Below are 13896 nucleotides of genomic sequence, written 5' to 3'. Positions count from 1 at the left end.
GAGAAACAAATCAAGACCTGATGATGTTGGCCTGTGAGGCCTAAATGCAGTAAAGTCATGTAAGGAAGCAGCTTAATCGTCTTCATCCCTGGAGGAACATGTGAGCTGACGTAAAAACACAAAGACCGAGAGAAGGCACGGAGGCAGAGGAGTGGAGTGACACCATGTGCTCGACACACACATGTGAGCAGCCTGGACAAACACTGAGGATTATGAAGGCGGGAAGGGGGAGTCCCTGTTCGTCTGACCCCAGCTCTCTAACCCCCGGCCCCCATTAAGCCCTGTAAATGAGAGAAAGAGGAGCAATTAGAGAGGCAGTCAACGGGCAGGTAGGAGATCCCTTTGGCCTTTCCTGGCTGGTATTTGACCTCTCACAGCTGGGGGCCATGATGAAGATACATGCTGAACATTGAGGGAATGTATTCGCTGAAAGGAACTGGCAGGGAAAAAAAAGAAGAGGACATTTTTCTCTCAGCGCTGAGAATGTAACACGTGTTAGGAACTGCAGTGTGGATTCTGCTGTTTATCCTCCTTGATATGCTCACGTTCTAAACAAGCACTTTATTAGATGTGGGCGGCTCCGCCTCCCAATATCACAGAAAATTACCCTTGATTACAATTTAGTCATTTAAGAATTCAATGTGTTTTGCATTTTGAAGCTAAAATGAGCAACCAAACATAGTTTACTTTCACTTGAACCGGCTGCTCTTAAAATGTTTTATGGCTCTGCTGCAAACCTTGACCTCAAACCTCAGTGACATACATTTACTGAAACCTACAGTTTTGGTGCCTTTGTAGAAATCAGATATCAGTCACGTATAGTATGAACTTCTTCCAGAACCGGCCTGATTCTGTCAATGAAAGCAAAACCACAGCTAGACCACACTGATGATTTGACTGTTTTTTTTTCTGTGTCCCATTGAGCCAGAACTGACTCTAAAGCAGTCAAAAGCAGCCAGAATATGTCTGTATGGAACTAACATTACCAGATAACAGCTAATCCCTCATAAATGGCATTACCCTAATCTCCCATAAAGCTATTCTTAGCATATACTGCACCACTGGAGTGAGACGAAAGGAGAAACTGTGAGATGCGAGAAGATGAAGAGCCTCCATGGGTTTTATTGTGTGGAGGCCTGCCAAACACTGTAGCTGGTGTTAGAGTGGAGAACAGGAGGACAGAGAGATGAAAGGAAAGACCAGCGAGGGGTGAACGAAGACAAATGTACAACAGATAGAGATGGCGTGATGTATGAGTGAGAGACTGTGGAAAAGGTGATAAAACTTTAACAGTAGGATACATTTAAAATCAACACAGATGGACAGATGTCAGATTAATAAGGATTGATGACTGGGACAAAATGATGTGAGTAATCCACTGCTGGCTGCTCCTTAAACAACATTGTGTCATATTTTCTGTCAGCACAAACGTAACACACATAATTATTATTATTATTATTATTACCATTTGCCATTCCTTAGCAATTCTGTTTTTTGTTCTCCACTCTGTGGGGAAACAAGTAGGCAGGTCTGTAAACAATGTGTATGCCATTAAAGACATTTATGGAAAGCAATCCAATTCTGTGCGTCTATTCCAATTTTCTGAGCCCCCAGTATTTGAAGTTGCGGCATAAAATTGAAGAGACATGGTGTTTATTCTTCAAATTCAGGGAGTGTGTGTGTACCAGGGAGGGACAATATATCAGGCTCAGCAAAGGGCTTAGATTTTCTGACGTGTGTGGTTAAAAAGAATTTAAAAGGAAGGACTGTCATGTATCAAACCATGTGTTTATTATCCAGTGTTATAGGGAAGAATGGCAGAGTAATCTGTCCAGTCAGGTGAGCAGAAGGGAGAAAGGCCCTTTTCTTGTCCAAGTAATTTGCATGAAACTCCAAGCTGTCAGATTCTTTTGGTGCCACAATGCGCCATCAAGCTGCAAATAACTGCACTGAGGACTATTTTTGTCTCCCTTCTCAGGTTTCTTCCTGCTAGACTTCAAAGAGACCTGTAACTTGGAATTACTGCAGCTGAAAAACAGGATGGCAGAAGCAGATAAACTCATTTCCTAGCCCTATTACGAGGCCCTGTTTAGTGGAGGGACCTGGTTTAGCTGGTGTTCGCTGTGCGGCTGGTTCACATTAACTGGTGAGGAGACCGTGTAAGTCGCAATACTGTCCTCCCCTGCGCACGATCTTTAGCAAAATCCCAATGGATAAAAGTCAGCCAGAGTGGAGAAAAATACACCTTCCAAATCCAGGGTAGTTTTGGTCTAGTGTTGTTGGTGCAGTACAACGTCCTCACAGTGTGTGTGTGTATGTGTGTGGGCGGGGAGGACCATGGATAAATAGAGCGCACACTCCTCTCCTGTGCGTAAACGCGTAGGGCGCTGGACCTGGCCGAGACACGGAGCTCTGGGGCTGGCTATGAATCAATGGAAACATTTATATTAATTACTTAGCATAGAAAAGGGCCTGTAATTTTCATCGTTTAGGCTAACACACAAACACACACACACTTTTTTATTGCGCAAAATGGATGAAGACAAACATCTATCAAATTGAAAGTTGTAACATTTCGTTGTTATGTCAAATGTGGAGCGTTCACTCTTGGACTAACCAATGATCCATATTTTTCTGCACCGGGGACGCACAATCCACTACTATCAGAGAGATGCCCTAGCTGTTCCTGAGGATGCTTTGAACTTTATCAAGGATTGTTTTGTTCCCGGGAGGACATCGGAGAAATACTCCTTGATCTGGACGCTTTGCGCATTGCGTAACTGGCAGGGAAATGCTCTTGCCCGTTAGAGAGGTTACACATAATGTTGGGATTAATCTCTGCTGGAAGGCGTTTATCGCACCATGTATATTGTAAATGCAGCAGAAACAAGGATGAGAGTGTTTAGTATGCTTCGGAGAGCTCGACACAAGATGCTGGTGGCGCTCTGTTGGCTGTTTTTGGTTCTGACGAGGAGCGGAGCAGGTGAGGTGCATCATCATCTCTGTTTCTGTTTCTCTGAATCAGTTGCGTCATTGTGGCTAAACTTGCCTTCTCGTTTTTCCCCTTGTTAACCACAATGGCTATGTTACTGATTGGACAGACAGTTGCGGTGACTCAACTGCGTTCAATGTCCATGAAATTGATGACCTATTGATGTCTTACATGATTCTTCATGTGCAGGTGACATTCTATTTGTTTAGTTTTTGCTGTCAAATATGCAGGGTTTTTAGGGCCAAAACTTAATATATAAATACATAAATGCTTAATAAATAAATATGTAATTTAATGCTTAATTGTCACAATAAATACATAAATCACAAATTAAATCAAACATTAAACATATAAATGATTTTGTTTATTTATTTATTCATTTACACATATATTTATTAATTTGTATATTTATGTATTCATTTGTATATTAAGTTATTTACTTACTTATTCATTGATTGACACATTTATTTATCTATTTGTAATTTTATTTATTTATTTACATAAACTTTCATTTATCCATAGTGTAACTTGCTGCAGCGAAATAAATAAATGTGTCAACTTCATCCATCAAAAGTCAGGGGGCGGGTTAAAGCCTCTGGCTGGTGAATAAACAGTATTACACACCCAGCAGGCTCAACCAGTCGATCGAGCTCTCTTTAATCGAACTATGAGTTTGCACTGTGAAGCTCACAGTTGTCATTCCAATTCGTTCAGCGAAGCCCTCAATCTGATCTAAAAAAAGCAGAAGAATTGGTATTTGCCTCCAACTGTTCGGATACAGCCAACATATCAAGCATTGTAGTAAGCAAGATTTCAACTCCACTCAGTGTGCGGTAGTAGGTATGGAGGATATTTTTGCTCAGAATTTAAATTAAAAGTCCAAATAGGCGTGGCCCAAAGGCTGGAAGGCGCAGAGGCTCCTTATGGACAGCAGGGGGAGCTCTGGCTGCTAAAGAGCACACTGCCATCGACTTTTCTTTAATTCAGGTACTTTCATTTAAGCTTTTCAATTTCTCATTTTGATCATAGAAAGGGTTTCAGTCGTAGTCATCTGGACACTGTTTTCAGAATCAAACATCCCATCCGGAAGTCATTCTCAATTGTGAAGAAATGGGACGGGAACTAGAAATTTAAGCTACTCTGTGTTACATAAGCCCTGCCCTCAGGAAGGAATATACCTGAGTATCTGTTGATTAGCTAGTTTCACCTGAAACTGACCTAATTGTTTCATGATGGCCCAGTAATCAGTAATCAGGCCTATTGTTTTCTGGCTGCACCTCCCTCATCACTGTTAAGTACCTGATTAGCATGTGATAGGCGTGACCAAGGTGATAATACACTCTGATAGACTTTGGGAAGATTGAATCTCAGACCACCATTTCTGTTCAAAGAGGGGTTTTCTTTTTTCACAAAAATGGCTTCCTTGACGCCCCGTTCAAACCAACTCTTCTCTCTACTTAGAATCTTCACCTCGCTAGGCCTGATTACTGATTACTGGGCCATCATGAAACAATTAGGTCAGTTTCAGGTGAAACTAGCTAAACAAAAGATACTCAGGTATATTCCTTCCTGAGTGCAGGGCTTATGTAACACAGAGTAGCTTAAATTTCTAGTTCCCGTCCCATTTCTTCACAATTGAGAATGACTTCCGGATGGGAGCCAAAACGTCTTGATTCTGAAAACAGTGTCCAGATGACTACGACTGAAGCCCTTTCTACGATAGAACACTCCTGGACGAATGAGGGACTACACCGTCTTCTCATTTTGATGTTTCTCTTTTCTTATTTCCATTGCAATTTTCAATTTCATCTTTACAATTTAAGCTTTCAGTTTGAGCATTTCCATATAAGCTTTTGAATTTTAAATTTCACTTTTTTTTCGTTGTCACTTTACATTTTCAAATTATCATTTTACATTTTAAACTTGTTTTTTCAATTTCCTTTTTCTTTTTAAGTTTAATTAATGGCCTGATTATTCCTAATTGTGTTGTAAACTAATAATCTTTTTAATTTGACCTCTAAATTTTCTATTTGGACTTTTTATTTGAATTATGACAAAAAATATCCTCCATACGCCCCTGCGGTAGCGTTAAAGCACCATCAAACGTAGTGTGGAGTTATAATATGGGTTAGTACCAATACTCCTGCCAGTATTAGACGACCAGTACTAGTTTTGTTTTAGCCTGATAAGTGATAGTAAACTTTACAATGTTGTTAAATATTGTTAGCTAACGCTCATAGATACATGCTGGTCACTCATCCAGACGCCGAGTTATTTCGTTATTTTCTAATCCTTGCCTGTTTCTGGTCTCTTGGACAAAAAAAGCGACTTATAATTATTTTTATTTTTTTTGAAAATCTAGTTTCTACATAATTTCCCTTCACATTGATTCACTGGGGTCTTGCAAGGTGCTCTTTAAGATTGGCACTGGATGCTGCCATCCTGAATTAGGCAAAAGCAGTAGATTCAAGTTCAACCACAAATCGCAGGGCAGAGTCCGCCCCCTGACTTTTGATGGATGAAGTTGACACATTTATTTATTTCGCTGCAGCAAGTTACACTATGGATAAATGAAAGTATATATAAATAAATAAATAAAATTACAAATAGATAAATAAATGTCTGAATAAATGAATAAGTAAATAAATAACTTAATATACGAATGAATAAATACAAATGTCTAAATATATAAATATATGTATAAATGAAAAAATAAATGCCCAAATAAAATGAACATTTAATGTTTAATTTAATTTGTGATTTATTTATTTATGGTGACAATTAAGCATTAAATTATATAATTAATCATTTATTTAAGCATTTTATTATAGAATTCTATATTTATTAAGCATTAAATTATATCAATATTTATTTATATATATATAGTTTTGGCCTTTAAAACCCTCCAAAGTCAAAGTCCTGTTGCTGATAAATTTGATAGTTGTCTTGCCATTACATGTAACCTGAGAGTATTAATGCTGTCCAGTTGGGGAAAGGGCAGGATTCTGTGTCACATCAGAGCAAGCAGCAGTGGCACAATGGTCAGGCAAATTAAATATTCATGGAAAACACAATGAAGAGGACCTTGGTTTTGTCCATGATGTCAGTGCCAGAGAGTGCTTGTTATTTTTTGAAGGCTTTTCTGTTACCAGATATACTGTAAAAGCGCTGATCCGAGTTACCGTATTATCTCTATGTCATAAGACTCTGACTCTCTATCACCCTCTGCGTCAGTTTCCAGATGTGTGGACCATGCCTGTAGTCCACCCATAGGGAACCTGGCTAGTGGCAGGACCCTCCTCACCCTCTCGAGCTGCTGTAGGAACAGCTCCTTCCACCACAGCTCTTGCCCCCATCCTCCTGTGACCCCCCACCTCTGCCCAGAGGACACCCACCCAACTGCTCACATGACTGACGACCCTTTCTTGCATCCGGATACCTGGTGGGCATCAGGTGCAGGTACCACCATGCAGGAGCAGGAGGATGAGATCCGGTTGGACCTGGAAACACAATTCTGTCTGTCCCATGTGGTTTTGGTGTTCAGGTCACCCCGGCCTGCTGCCATGATCATCGAACGTTCAGCTGACTTTGGAAAGACCTGGGAAGCTCTTAAGCTCTTTGCGCACAATTGCAGCATGGAGTTTGGTTTACCTGATGATTTTACTCAGCCAGGCTCTTTGTGTACATCGCGTTATGCCAGTGCTACACCCTGCAGTGGGGGGGAGGTAAGAGAATATGCACAGAGATATAATGTATTATCTTTTAGCAGATCCACAATGTTTGATTGCTGATTTGTGCTCTGTTTTTCCTCTCAGGTAATATTACGGACACTAGACCCCAGCAGTGCTAAGACACTGGACCCTTACAGTCCGGAGGCCCTCGCCCGCCTCACCCTCACAAACCTCCGCATCAGACTGCTAAAAGCTCAGACCTGTCCGGCACCTCTAAATCCCCTTGCAGAGTGGACAAGCCCCAAAGCCTCAGCTCTGACCTCCACATCCACTACAGAAAGCCCAGCTTCAGCACCTTATGCTATTTATACTTTACTGGCCAGAGGGACCTGCCTGTGCCACGGACATGCTGAGTATTGTGTACCATACAACAACAGCCAAGACACAAGACAGGACAGCAACATGGTGAGTGGCGTTTCCTGTGTCTGTAGGTGCTTGTTAGTGTAAAAGAACAACAGGCAGTCATAAGGAGACCATGAGAGAAAGTGTGTCTGTCAGTTTTTGCATTGGCATGTTTTCTATTACAGTCTTGTATAACACAGATGTAAGGATGTTAGGTCCAGGTGTAAAATGCACTTATTGATGGAAAATGTGCCAGTTAAAGGGCTTTAAATGGCTTGATTTACTCTTTACACCACCTGCCTGGATCTATTTTATAGCTGTCTCTAGACAGCAGGCGTCTGTAACGTCTGCTAATGTAGGTGAAGTAACTGAGCAGCCCCAGATGTGTCTTCCAGGTGTCTGGTAGGTGTCTATGTACTCACCACACAGCAGGGGATCACTGTGAGAAGTGTGCCCCGCTCTACAATGATCGTCCCTGGAGGCCTGCCAACAGCAGCAGTGGGGAATCCAACCCATGCCAGAGTAAGTGACCACCAACAGGACTGCACGACTGTTAGATCAGTGGATACTCATCTTGCTGGAGTTTTAAATACATATTCAAGACCTATTTAGATTTATAGATGAGCAATATAATGTCCATATTTTGTCAAGATGTTTCATTTTTAAATCGGGCATACAAACAAATAACAATAGTACATATATTCTGACTAGAAACAAGTAGGCTACAAAGACTAAACAAAAATCTAACACAGACTTATGATTTGCCTGTCACTCATGTTCCCTGTTTGCTTTCTCTCTCTTCCCCATCCTGATGTCCTGACTTTGTCTCTCTCTCATCTCTCTGACTGCTACGACATCACACACCCCTGTGGCTTCAGAGTGCCAGTGTCACGGTCACGCAGATAGCTGTCACTTCTCTCAGCGGGCATGGCTTTCCTCCGGCGGGACCAGTGGCGGCGTTTGTGATGACTGCAGACACAACACTGTCGGGCGCAGGTGCCAGCGCTGTCGCCATGGCTACCACCGCCACCCATCGCTGCCCCTCAACTCCTCCCACGTCTGCACACGTAAGAGACACAGAACATGGGGAGTCACTTACTCTGGTGTGTTTTCAACCAGTCAGAAAAGCAAAATAAAGGAGGTTTCGTGATTGATTTGATCTTAGTGGAATTCATTTAACGTTAGGGAGGTTTGTGGATAAAATGAAAAATGTCTAATAGCTCCATCTACAATGTTTGTACATTCAGAATTGGACAATAAAAGAAGAGAAAAACTAAATGTTTCAGCATTATACAGAACTTTAACTGCGTCTCTGTTTCTCAGGTTGCTGGTGTGATCCACAGGGCACTTTGCCTCCTCGACGTGGAGAGGAGGCACCCTGGTGCCACCCTAGAAGCGGGCAGTGCCACTGCAAATCTGGTGTAGGGGGCACAGGCTGCAGCCACTGCCTGCCTGGCTATTGGGGTTTTGGAGAGGAGGGCTGCAAACCGTGTGCCTGCCCTCACAGCTGTGATCCAACCACTGGGCAGTGTCTGAACAGGTTAGCCTTATGCTTTATCCGTGGTCAAATGCTTTACACATCAACACGAAAGCTGCAATTGAACTCAGTGTGGTTAATTGCTAAAAATGAACCTTGACCTGACGAGTTCAATTCCACTTTTGCAGCTACTCAAATAATCAGGTGTTCAATGTGCCCATTGGTGGAAAAATCCCCGATCTGGATCACATGTTCACAATTGAAGAAGAGGAACAGTGGTCGAAGGAGCTTGCTGTCTCTGCTCTGCATTACACGGGTGAGTGTTGTAACAACTTACTTTGAAGTACTGCTATGTTGCTCATTAACAACATAAAATTGTGGAATCATAGTGTTTCATACAGTCTAATTATGGAGATAAAAGTGGATCGGAGCATAACTCAATGTCTGTACACAGGAAAGTGTAGCTGTAAGGAGAAAAAGCTGAGAAGTGTGTCTGACCTCTGTAAGACCAAACATGATTATGGTAAGAAATAAAATGTGCAACTTTCACTTGTGTAAAAACTGTTTAATAAACTGTGAGCTATATTTTGGCTGATGCGTCTTCTGATGCCTGTCTTCTGTCTCTCCGTGTGGCCCATGACAGTGATCAAGGCCAGTGTGCTGTCTGCTCATGACAAAGGCAGCCACGCAGAAGTACAGGTCAAAGTTCGCAAGGTCGTTCGATCAGGCCAAGTGGCGCTCCACTTGGGGACCATCAGCATCTATCCTCTGTCCTGGACCAGCCGTGGCTGCACCTGTCCTATTCTAAACCCAGGTAAGACTAATTCTAAACATGACAAAGAAAAGAAATTTACGATATGGTACACGAAACACAGTGCTGTTCAGTGTATATAAAGTATTAAAAGATGAATATTTGAGGTGATCAAACAGTGATACAAAAGTTAGAAAATATCAAGTTAATACTAAAGGGACAGATTCATTATTATATTAAATCAATTTACAACGTCTTTTCACCAGGTATGGAGTACCTGCTAGCAGGCCCAGAGGAGGCCAGGACAGGCCGTTTGCTGGTCACCATGCAGAGTGTGGTGGTCCCATGGACACCCCGACTAGGTCTACTTATATCGGAGGGCCTGAGGAATGGATGTCCATGAACCAAATGATCGAAAAAGGCAGGACACACTTCAGAGGATTTCACAAGGAAATGTATGAGTCAGTGGACAATTCAGAAAAGGGACTGAAGATCACTGGACAACTTGCTGTCATCAGGAGGAAATTATCCAAGAGTCAAACTCATGATAAGTCGAGGTCATAAAACTGAAGAAATGTACTCACAAAGTGTGTGTGTGCAACACAAAATAAAGACTGAAATGAGTGATTGGGTGTGGTCACATAAATAATACACATAATAAACTGTCTGCAAGTGTGATGTACCTGACATTAAAGGCCTTATTTGCATACGAAATGTGTTTTTGGATCCATTTAAAAGTTGGTAAAATAACCTGGATTTGTTAAGATCTGAGTCTCTTATACTCTTAAGGGCGAATTCACAAAAGGATTGCGCGGCTTTTGCGGCCGCTAAACCCGCATAAATATGACAAAAACAGACTGTGTAATTCTCAAAGCACCCGCAAAGGGTGAACTGCACCCCTAACTGCGCTGCCAAGCAAATAGGTGCTCCGGTGCGATTTGCAGGTATGTAAAAGGGGTAATATGCATACATTTGGCGCAAAATCGTCTTCGGAGAGTTGGTGGTAACTGAAGCACATTTAAAAGGAGTGTCACGCCCATATCATATGCGCACAGGTGGCACAGAAGACCGTACAATACCTGATATTCACCATGAGGGAATGAAACTGTAAAACAACCTAAAACCTGCAGCTGTGAGGGGCGGAGACGGTGGTTACGCACTGTAACAGTCCAGCAGAGAGCAGAGCAGCAGAGAAAGCTCTCCATGAGGCAGAGCCCCCCCAAAGATGAACATTTAACGGACGCAAAACAATGGCAAATTGCACTCAGCTGCAAAACTTTTCTGGGCGTGTTTGCGCTGTAATATCATTAGCGCAATGTCTTTTGTGAATCGGACCTTAAGACTGGGCAGGTAGCGGTTGCAAATGATGCGCCATTCATTGTTTGGGAATTCGCCGCTCTGTCTCCTTTTTTATTAGCAAAGAGCAATGGACGTAAGATGAACGTGGCCATTTAACCATACAGAAAATATGTAAACTGGCAAAACTTTCTTTGAATGTAAAACTGAGTAATAACTTTTGTTATAAATAGTAAATAATACATTTTGAAAGCTAAATCTATATAATTTGGTATCACTAAAATGCTATGAAAGTATAATACATTACTAATATACAAGCAATATAATGAGATAGAGTGTCATATTTTACAGCCTTCACTTGTCTTATACACAGTCACACGTTTTCCTCAACTTGTAAGTCTCCTTGACAGTTTCGGTGAGTAAAGCTCACACAAAACTTGTCAGACTTTCAATGTGTGAAAAGAAAAACACTGACATGAGAAGGTGTTGTGCTTAGACCTTAGAAGGACAAAAGAAAAACAGAAGTTGAAATTGTTCAACGATCATTTTAATCTGGACATGTTGGAGAAAAGGCATCAAGTCTTTTAAGGCTTGAATGACAATGAATGGTGACCACAGCATCCAACTGGAGACTAGACAGTGTTAAGACAACAAAACAATGTATGCAGTGACAGTTGAACATGACAAACCACTTTGGTCTAGGCCAGATACAGTGTCCGTTAACAAAAATGATGACCATTGTTCATATGGCAACAGATGTAGATGAAGTCCCTGAAGTGTCTACAAGATGTCAACAGTTAAAAACATCTGTGTTCATATCAAGGTAATGTTCATTGAACAGAAGCTATAGCAGTAACCTTGTTTTCTTACCAATTATTTGTGTTTTGGTCTCAAGTGGTGGAAAGCAAAGGGATTCAACTGTTTAAGTAAGAGTGGTTACTGCTTAGATTTCTGTCATATTGAATTATTAGTGATAAATCAGTGCTAAGTGATATTCCTGACCAGTCGACATTAACAGGACAACACACAAAATGAATACTAACAAACAGCTTTTCTGATGAAAAACATGAGAAAGCGCAGCAAATTAAATTCCTGTTGCATATAAAGTTAATCTTTCAGCTATTGTCCCTGCAGCAAATAGCTTGGCCCACTTTCATTAAACCAAATTACTGATTGATTTTTGAGAGCTCAGCAAACAAAGCAGCCAATACTTTTGTAAATATGCTACGTTTCTCTGCATTCACAAAGTCCTTGCCCATGAGCGCCAGAGCTATGTCAGTGAGCCCTCTCTGTAGGCTTAAACAGGAGAAGAGACCAATCAGGGCTCCTCATGGAGAGTCATTTGTGCTGGGCAGTGCTTGCACACAGAGAACAAGAGCCTGGTTGACAACTGATCGACCTTAGCTGGCAGCCTGGTTGTCTGTAGGTGACGTGCTGTCAGATGAGACAGCAGACTCGGATGTTGAAGTGGCTGGTGTGGAGTCAATTTCAGGGGGTAAGGCAGAGCCCTCGGTCGGGGCGGCGGAGACAGAACCAGAGTTGGACCCTGCTTGGGAGGAGCTTTCTTTATCTTCCTCCTGGGGATAGAGCTCAGGGTACCTCTGCATGCACTCTTGCATGTTACGGAAGTGGTCGATGCACTCGGAGCCCTTCACCTCTTCCTTACTGTAGTGGAAGCAGGAAAAGGCCTCCTTGAACTGAGAGCCACACGGTCCACTGGCCATGCCACCCAGGCACGGGCAGTTCCAGTTGATGTCTCCATTTGGCAGGATCAGGCCTAAAGAAACAGGAAACCAGACAGAAGCAAGTTAACAGAATACCTTTATGAGGTAAGGGATATCTGTCAGTCAGGTCTACTTTTTCCACAATGACTAACCCTGTTCTTCATAAGGATCATTGGGGTCCTCGGCAATGAGCTCAGCGTTGCTGGGTGTCTCATGGTCTTCCTTGGTCACAAAGATGATGCGATCTTTACCTTAAATGACAAATTTTTATATAAACAATATATAAACAAAATGGATTACAGTAAAAAAAAAAAAAAAAAAGAAAAGTAGAAAACCTGGTTCTGGTTAATGTGTATGGTGCCAATTTATTTCCATTACCACAACAAATAAAAAGAATAGCTGTGCTATTTGGTTGGCAGTGACCCCTGGGGGCGCACTATGCCAGTAACGTTAGCTTTGACTTGAGTTAACCTGCTCTGCCGATTGATAGCCCTGACAGCACCATCAGGATCAGAGCTAGCCGTTAGACAGCTCTCACAACTGTTACGTGTAAAATTAACGTTACTGCAGCGACCAGTGTACTAAGCCACTACAATGCCAGACCCTATAATAAACCTTTCTTTAGTATCAACTGCTGGAGGCTTGGCGCTCCTCGCAGCTAGCTAAGTAGCTAACCTACTGTTACCTACGATAAGTTAACGCTGTTTCTAGAAAGTTAGCCTAGCATGGTGGCTGGCTCGATGACATTGCCCTCCATGGAGTGAAAATGAATGAAATAAGATCGAATTACCCTCTTGCCTGCAGTACGACATGTCTGCCGGTGTTTTTGTCCGTCGAGCCTCGTCCTCTGTGGTGAAAAATGACCAGTGTGAGAGAAATTACTCAACAACTGCAAGGATTTCATTTGACAAGCTACCCGGCGTCCAACAGCCCCGTTACCCCTCTGACCTGTCCACATTTGGACGCACGATAATGACGTCACCCGGTCGTTTGTATAATAAATAAATAAAAAAACATCAAAAGAAATATCATAACCGCCTTAAAAAAATTATAAAAGAATTATATTTAATTAAACAGTAAAATTACTACAATAATTTACACACTTATAGATATTTTTAAAAATAAAATCTAAATATATTTTGTTTGTGAATCATTTTAAATAAACTGAATTTACAAATACATTTTTATTTCGACTTACCAAGTGTCCTGTATTTACCACTTACATTACATTCACGCCGGGCCTTCGTGTGTTACCATACATTTAACCTGAACGCCTACACAATACACCGTTTTACACACCCTTGAAATGTCCTCGCTACTTCACATCCCACCGTCTAAAAGCTACAAGGAACCAGATTTTCATGTAACTAGCTAGCTAGTGTAGCTAGTTCATGTAACTAGCTAACTAGCTAGCAGATGGAAAGGTGAGTTTGGGATAAAAGGGTAAACTAAAATGCAAGTTGATTTTTAAAAAAGTATTGTTAATGACTGCCTCATAACTAGTTATGTTTGGAGACTCTCAGTCCCAGATTATAATATATCTAGAAGTGGTAAGTAATCATAGGTAATTGGACTTATTTATC

General features: G+C 41.6%; 2 protein-coding genes across 3 annotated transcripts; one reads left to right on the top strand and one right to left on the bottom strand.

Moving 5' to 3' along the window:
* Positions 1-2183: 2183 nt before the first annotated feature.
* si:dkey-202e22.2 (netrin-4) lies at positions 2184-10007 on the top strand. 2 transcript variants are annotated; one of them, XM_044223616.1, is made up of 10 exons: positions 2184-2983; positions 6227-6717; positions 6808-7128; positions 7461-7587; positions 7944-8132; positions 8389-8605; positions 8731-8858; positions 8997-9065; positions 9186-9356; positions 9560-10007. In XM_044223616.1, the coding sequence occupies exons 1-10, from the start codon at positions 2863-2865 to the stop codon at positions 9694-9696; spliced, it is 1971 nt and encodes a 656-aa protein (XP_044079551.1). In that variant the 5' UTR covers positions 2184-2862; the 3' UTR covers positions 9697-10007. The 2 variants fall into 2 exon arrangements, with proteins under 2 accessions (XP_044079551.1, XP_044079556.1); XM_044223621.1 differs by lacking the exon at positions 2184-2983 and adding an exon at positions 3690-3979.
* A 1107-nt stretch (positions 10008-11114) lies between these two features.
* On the bottom strand, positions 11115-13281 carry chchd4a (coiled-coil-helix-coiled-coil-helix domain containing 4a). Its single transcript, XM_044223648.1, has 3 exons — positions 13104-13281; positions 12466-12564; positions 11115-12366 (listed from the first exon to the last, which is right to left on the bottom strand). The coding sequence occupies exons 1-3, from the start codon at positions 13123-13125 to the stop codon at positions 11990-11992; spliced, it is 498 nt and encodes a 165-aa protein (XP_044079583.1). The 5' UTR covers positions 13126-13281; the 3' UTR covers positions 11115-11989.
* Between the last annotated feature and the right edge of the window lie 615 nt (positions 13282-13896).

This window comes from Siniperca chuatsi, linkage group LG2 (assembly GCF_020085105.1).
Source record: "Siniperca chuatsi isolate FFG_IHB_CAS linkage group LG2, ASM2008510v1, whole genome shotgun sequence".
Lineage (NCBI taxonomy): Eukaryota > Metazoa > Chordata > Actinopteri > Centrarchiformes > Sinipercidae > Siniperca > Siniperca chuatsi.
This window is presented reverse-complemented; position numbering and strand designations above follow the sequence as displayed.